The sequence below is a fragment of the Sinocyclocheilus anshuiensis genome, unplaced genomic scaffold (genome assembly GCF_001515605.1).
Source record: "Sinocyclocheilus anshuiensis isolate Anshui unplaced genomic scaffold, SAMN03320099.WGS_v1.1 scaffold3089, whole genome shotgun sequence".
NCBI lineage: Eukaryota > Metazoa > Chordata > Actinopteri > Cypriniformes > Cyprinidae > Sinocyclocheilus > Sinocyclocheilus anshuiensis.
The window spans coordinates 39,130-46,152 of NW_015555948.1; the positions used below are offsets into that span (position 1 = coordinate 39,130).

The window sequence follows — 7,023 nt, forward strand, 5'->3', positions numbered from 1 at the left end:
CCATGAATTCTGCTCTCTATCAGAAAATCCTGAAGGAGAATGTCCAGCCGTCAGTTTGTGACCTCAAGCTCAAGTGCACCTGGGTTATGCAGCAGGACAATGATCCAAAACACACCAGCAAGTCCACCTCTGAATGGCTCAAGAAAAACAAAATTAAGGTTTTGGGTGGCACAACCAGTTATTAGATTTAGGGCAATTACTTTTTCACGCAGGGCCAGGCAGGTTTGGACAGCTTTTTTCCTTAATAAAATAAATAATCATTTAAAAACTGCAGTTTGTATTTACTCAGGTTATCTTTGTGTAATATTCAAATTTGTTTGATGATCTGAATCTTTTAAGTGTGACAAATATGCAAACAATTAAAAAAACAGGAAGGGGGCAAAAACTTTTTCACACCACTGTATTGTTTAATTTTACATAAGTGTTTGTTTACCACAAAGCATATTTTGGTCATCCCATTAAAAATAACATTGAAACGAGATCATTTTAGAGCTTTAACGTGCTGTAAACAGTTGTGTGAATGCTTGAAAGTCACTGAAAAGTGCTTGAATTTCTCTCTCAAAAGGTTGTACAAACCCTGAACTGAATAATGTAATAACATCCGACTATTTCTGCCTCAACACCACGGTTACAGTGAGCGTTAATACTTCTGGTGTTCTGACCCGTTTCTAACAGAGATTTCTGTGCAGAACTCAAATTACTCTCTGCGGTGTGTTCAAACACGTCTCGCTGGATCTGTTTATTACGCTAATCTAATTTTTGATTAAACTGGAAAAATGCACAAGCGAACTATTTTCACTGGTGGTCTCAGATCTTCAGAGCTGACTGTAGAAGCTATGAAAACTGATGACAGATGAAGTTAGAAATACACATTAGTAATTCCTTTGATGTAACACAGCATCCATCGGTCATTAGTTTGACTTGAGATGATTACCCTATAGTCCGGTCCTCCCAGTGTCCTTTCTCTGGGAGCAGCTTGTTGATTTCATCGTTTAAATCCCGAGTCTTAAACTCACCCAGACCAGCTGAGGAAGACAGGCAAGAGTTAGTCAGGCACATTCGATTCTTCATCCTTTGGTCTTTCTCTCACAGTCTCACCGTTTTGAATCGGGGCGACTTTCTTTGAAACCTCACTGACGATCTAGAACTGCAAGACAATAGTAGTTAACCCGAGTATTCGTGGGCCAATAACCCACATATATCAGCAGAACATGGAGAGATCTGGACGTGATGTCTGACCTGTCTTCTCCACTTCTCTGCTTTGGGTAGCTCATTACACTCCGAAGCTAGAAAAGGTCTCGTCTCCTGTGAAGGCCGTATGATCCGGTGAACACTAGAGATAATGCAGACGCGTTCAGATAAAAACCTGAAGCTTTCCTCTTGCAGCTGGGCTTGACGAAACCTGGCCACGGCTGTCCTGCAGAGCAACAACAGCATTAACAGAGGACTCTGCTCGAGACACGAGAGAAAGCTTCATAATCGGACAGAAATACCAAAGACGACACTTACATGGCCTTCTCTGCGTTTCGGGCCAACACATGACAACAGCAACAGTGCGCTTCAGCGGGCTGTGTTTAAGCGCTCATGTTTTCTGTAGAACACGTAATCATATACCAGTGTATCTCTTCGACAGATAACACGTGCTGGACATTTATTTGAAGCTAACCCCAGCATACTGTACTCAATAACAATAGAAGCATCTGATCTCTGTAACTCTGTTTATTACATCTGACAAAACTTCTGCGTCAACGGACAAAAAACGCTTCTGATGACAGAATATGTATTCATTTCAGACAAAAAGCCATTCAGCTACTTTTATAAACCTATAATAACACAAGTGCGATCATTTGAAATGCATTAGCTAGGGAAGAATATTTATTTGACCATGTTTGTAGCTCAGATGTTCGATCCCGCGTCAGTGCGCACGACGCATGAAGATGACGTGTCGCTACACTGGACCACTTCCGGCGCCAAGCGATGACAGATCAAACGCCTGAGAAGGCAGGTGGGTTTATGTACTAACTTGTAACTGGTACTACTTTGAAAGAGTAATTGTCTGTTTCTTTCAAACAGGACTTTACAGTGATCTTCTTGAGGCAAACTGAACTGTATGTGTGTCGGTGTCAACAGAAAAACACGCCAACCATCAAAAAACTATAATAATGATATAATAATAACCTTTTTATTACTACTTTAAAATTAGACAAAATATTTTGTTAAAAAAAATCCCAATGTGTAATATAAACTCGGTTTAAAAAAAGTAATTAGTAAATATTTTTCCACTAAAAAATAAAACCATACTATGAGATCTGCCACGGTTTGCAAGCCTCAGCACGCACAAAAACACACTGTGTGGCCAAATGTGCAGACACTTCTCTGAAAAATCAAAACTACAATCTACAATCCAAAACACCGAGTGTATTCCTGGAACGAAACGGAAACATGAGAGCACTCAGAAAAGACAGGCCAGTCTTCACACCCCTTCCTCCTCCAGATTTATTGAGTTTAAAATTACATTTCTATGTCCTACAACTTCAGTTGCATTCACCTTCCGACTTAAAAACTGAGTACAAGCAAATGAAAGTTTTTTATTATCATCATCATTATTATTTTTAGAGTAGTCTAAGTGATATTGTATAAAAATAACATTTTGATTTCTGTGAAAACGTTCACCTTTCTTCTAACTCCAAATCTGTTTTATTACCTTTTTTATTGAAGTTTTCAGCTTGGGTGGAGCGACCTACACTCCATCCATCGGTTATCTCCTGGGATCATGAACTAGGTTTGCCACGTCACGGCTGACCAAACAGCCCATGTTTTAAAGGATTTCATTTTCTGGTACTGTTCTTACACAAGGCTTCCAGAATATGCTATAGAGTTGTTTGCGCTATATTACACGTGACGTATTCATTTATGTTGTTGTTGTTTTCTCCACATAGCTGCGCACTGCTGGTTTGGCCCGGATAGACCCAACCGTATGTGTCCTGTGCTGCTTTTCCAGCTCAATCACTCGTAGACTACCTCAGTCTCAGCGATAAAACAAACAATGCAAGAAGCGAGCGCTTCCCTGATCTCTGTATGGTTGGTTTTTAGCATGTGTGTTTCTCTCCGAGCCTCCAGAGGCCTCTCCGACACACGCTCTTCCACTCAACACATCTCTGTTCACCAGTGGCACGGAAAGGGGGTTCTTTAACAAAGCATTATACATAACACCTCTACCAAACTAAACATAAAAATTTTTGTATTAAATGCAGAAAGTGGGAAGTTTTCTTCTACCCCTTTCCACCTTCTACATGTCAAGAGCTCACTGGCCTGGGAATAGCCTCTATCAGCCAACCGATGGCCAGTGAAGAGGACTCAGAGAAAACAATACAGCCATCAATCAGAGAAAGGAGGGGCGATGGAGGGCCCGGGGCTAAGCGGTGGCCTCGATGCTGCAGTCTTTGGCCACGTGGCCGGACTTCCCGCAGTTGTAGCAGTTGACTTCGCTGGCCTTGCTGCACTGAACGGCGACGTGTCCGATCTCCCCGCACCTGAGAGGAGCAGAAGCACAGGTCAGCGCGGCTCTCTGGCACCCGAGGCGCTGGGGACCGCGGCTCACCTGTAGCACTTGACCTTCTCGCAGCCCTTCTGGATGTGTCCGAAGCCGCCGCAGGAGTAGCACTTCTGCTCGTTAGCGTGGTCGCAGTCGCGGGCCATGTGTCCGGCCTTGCCGCAGTTATAGCAGACCTGCTCGCGCTCCTTCTTGGGCTCCTTGCAGTCTCTGGAGATGTGGCCGCCCCTGCCACAGTTGTAGCACGCTGCAAAACACACACACACACACACACACACACACACACACACACACTAGGGATGAGCGATGTCGGCTTAAACATATAGCACGAATACATTTCTGGTATTTATCACCATAACGATATCAATGATGATAATTCAAGGAATCCTGTTTCTTTAGAGAGAAGTATTATCTTTCCTGTTTTTACCCAAAATAGGGTGTTGTGAGCATTACTGAGCACACACGTGTACCGTAATGACGGTTTAATTCATATACTGGAAGCCGGAGGGCGCTCTCGCGCAGAAACTCCACACATGCATCACAGAAGTAATAGCACTGACCACGCTCCAGGAAATCCCCAATATGCACAAAGGCATCCAGTTATCGCTGAATAAAACGCACAACGGAGATTTTAACTGATGAAGCTTGAAGACAATAAACACACGATTGCGACAATATATGGTTTATCTGTGCTCTTCAAGCAATCTTGGGTATTTTTTTTAATAAGGAAAGTATATTTATAATGCAATGCTGATCGTCATAGCCTTTATCGCTGTATATAATACTATCATTCTGTGATATGAAACCACGTCTGGCCACAAAAAGAAGTATTTCAAACACTCGACTATGTTATTAAGTTAATTTGGAGAAAAAGCATGTCAATAAATGATATCTTTGCTGGATAACAGGTTTGTAAACGGTCTCGTACGCATGCTACTGTAGTATAGGGTGACCATACGTGCCATTTTCCCAGGACGCATCCTGGCCAGGATTTCTATATTGCCTAAAATATCTAGGTTTTGGCTTTTACATTTATTCAGACGGATTGTTTTGTGCACTGTTCAATCCTGACCAAACCAGCTCCAGTAGAAGGAGCTCTTCGTTTAGCGATAAACTCCTATCAATTTCACGTCTGCCTTCCACCATGTCGCTCCGCACAGTCACACACAGAAATGTCAACAACTAGACTTTATCGTTATTATCGCGGGAAGACTAGTTCTTATCGTGGAGAGTTATTACCGGTATATCACAAACGATCAGACATCGCCCATCCCTACAACACTTGCTGACAAAGCAGGAGTGTTCACCCTTCTCTCTTTTGTTTTCTAGTAAAACACCACAATAATCTATTTTATTTACTTTGAAAGATCTTTTTTACTTCATAATGATGATTTTTAAAAATGCTCCACATCCACTAACCGAATGCTAAATAGATGTGTATACTTTACCAAGGCGCATGGAGTAAAACTGAATTTTACTCTTTTATCAACATAAATAAAGCTGAATATTGGAGCACATTCCACAAGAAAATACTATTTCAGTATTTCTACTTCAAAATTGCATGTTTAACTCAATGAACTGCGGACTAAAAACAGTTCATGCACCTATTTTGAAGTTATTTTTCACACTGTTGAACAATTTAACCTTAACCAAATAGTGTAATGGTGAAGTTGACTAGCTGACTGCGGTGGCTGGTCACCCTTATCCCTTTCCTAAAACACTTTAGCTGTCGCCCCATTGAACACAGATGTGAAAGTGCACCATCCAAACTTAAATTGGTATAATTCATGAACGGAAACATTTCGTAATATGATTTTGATGTACCATTTCCATCATAATGCAATGTCTGATTTTAAAAAGGTTTTCAAAAGATGAATTTTTAGATTTTAAGCTTTCAATTGATATATAATTTATGATGATTTCTAAAGCGTGATTAAAGGAACGAAGAAAGACTTTTTGTGACAGGTCAGAACTCCTGTTATGATGTAGATTTGGTAAAATATATAGGAGTCTTATATAATGACATACAGTTTGTCATGATTAGACTAGGATTTATTTGTAATATAGTGAAGTAATTTTTTATCCTCTTTATCTTTTACATGCACATGGGGGGAAAAGATTGTTGTGGGAAATTTTGCGTCAGACATTTCTATTAGAGTTCAAGAGAAACGGCTAGTAATATTGAATTAAAAGGGAAATTCTGAAGTTTTTCAACAGTGTGAACTTTTTTTTTATGTGGGAAAATAGTGTATAAACTACTTGAAAGAAATTGTTTATAAATCACACAAATTACAATCAGCAAGTAGCACATTGAATTAAACATGAAATTTTGAAGTAAAAAAAAAGTCTAAAATTGTATTTTCTTGGAAAACACCACACTAATCTACTTTATTTACTTTGAAAAATCTTTTTTTTTACAGCATAATAATGTTTTTTTAGGAGTGCACCACATCAACTAACCCAATGCTAACTGGATGTGAATACTCTACCTTACATATTTAAAATGCAATTTTACTCTTTTGTCAGCATTCAAACTTTAAAAACCTAGAGTTGTAAATAAAACTGAACACTGGAGCACATCTCACGAGTAAACGCTATTTCAGTATTTCTACTGAATGTTTAATTTAATGCATTACTTGCCATATCTTTGTAATTCCTGAAATTTACTATGAATTGCTGACTAAAAAGAGTTTAGACAGTAATTTTTATTTTTTCCACACAGTTGAACCATTTAAAATGAGCCAGCCAGTGTTTGTTTAACTCAGTGTGTGAACTGTAATGGTGAAGTTGACTAGCTGACTGAACAGTGTTTTCTCCGTGTCCTGAGTGATGGACAGACTCTCTGATGTGAGAAATGTTTACAATCACAGCACGTAACACAAATGTTTTTACAGATTTCACGTCCTCACCATCCTCGGTCCTCTCACAGTCCCTCGCCACGTGGCCTGGCTCTCCACAGCGATAGCAGAACAGATCTAGCGTGAGCAGAGACACACATTATTCAGCCGATCCGCTCAGCAGACGCCTGCTTTAACAGCGCAGCGAGCGGCTCGTACCTTTCCCTCGGCCACGACCCTTTCCACGGCCGCGGCCTGCGTTTGGGCAGTTCTTGATCCAGTGGCCCGTGCGGCCGCAACCGAAGCACTCGCTGCTGCTCATAGCCTCCGACTGAGAGAGAGAACATTACACTTCATGCAAATAAACCGCTGTATGCTTTGAATGAAGCTGCAGTCTTGACACCAGAGTTATGTCAGATATTCAACGAACACAAACCCAGGAGGTGGTGCTCAAAAATAAAAGAAACTTCCAAGTCAAGTCATTAAAGGAACCAGCACACAACTAGCCGAGCACATTTTGCTCAACAGTTGTAGACCAGCTGATTTATTTATGCATTCACTTTTTAACGCCACGCCAGCATCACGGCTGTTTTCATGGCAATCTCAAAACAGATTACACAAGGTACACACTTA

The 7,023-nt window shown here is 40.7% G+C and overlaps 2 protein-coding genes across 4 annotated transcripts in view; both read right to left on the reverse strand.

Annotated features, from left to right (window-relative positions):
• Positions 1–1,950, reverse strand: part of LOC107675971 (pre-mRNA-splicing factor ISY1 homolog) — a 6,427-nt gene extending 4,477 nt beyond the window's left edge. The window contains exons 1-4 of one of the 2 annotated variants that reach the window (XM_016470475.1): positions 1,240–1,502; positions 1,099–1,141; positions 935–1,025; positions 442–843 (exon numbers count right to left, since the gene is read on the reverse strand). In XM_016470475.1, coding sequence (XP_016325961.1) covers positions 816–843; positions 935–1,025; positions 1,099–1,141; positions 1,240–1,437 — 360 coding nt within the window. In that variant the 5' untranslated portion in view covers positions 1,438–1,502 and the 3' untranslated portion in view covers positions 442–815. Of the gene's footprint in view, positions 1–441; positions 844–934; positions 1,142–1,239; positions 1,503–1,884 lie in introns of those variants that run through there. The other variant, XR_001632665.1, reaches the window with a different exon arrangement.
• Positions 1,951–2,472: 522 nt separating this feature from the next.
• LOC107675970 (cellular nucleic acid-binding protein-like) overlaps positions 2,473–7,023 on the reverse strand; it is a 7,241-nt gene continuing 2,690 nt past the window's right edge. The window contains exons 1-4 of one of the 2 annotated variants that reach the window (XM_016470472.1): positions 6,610–6,794; positions 6,463–6,528; positions 3,602–3,800; positions 2,473–3,533 (exon numbers count right to left, since the gene is read on the reverse strand). In XM_016470472.1, the coding sequence (XP_016325958.1) occupies positions 3,416–3,533; positions 3,602–3,800; positions 6,463–6,528; positions 6,610–6,712 (486 nt within the window). In that variant the 5' untranslated portion in view covers positions 6,713–6,794 and the 3' untranslated portion in view covers positions 2,473–3,415. Of the gene's footprint in view, positions 3,534–3,601; positions 3,801–6,462; positions 6,529–6,609; positions 6,795–7,023 lie in introns of those variants that run through there. The other variant, XM_016470473.1, reaches the window with a different exon arrangement.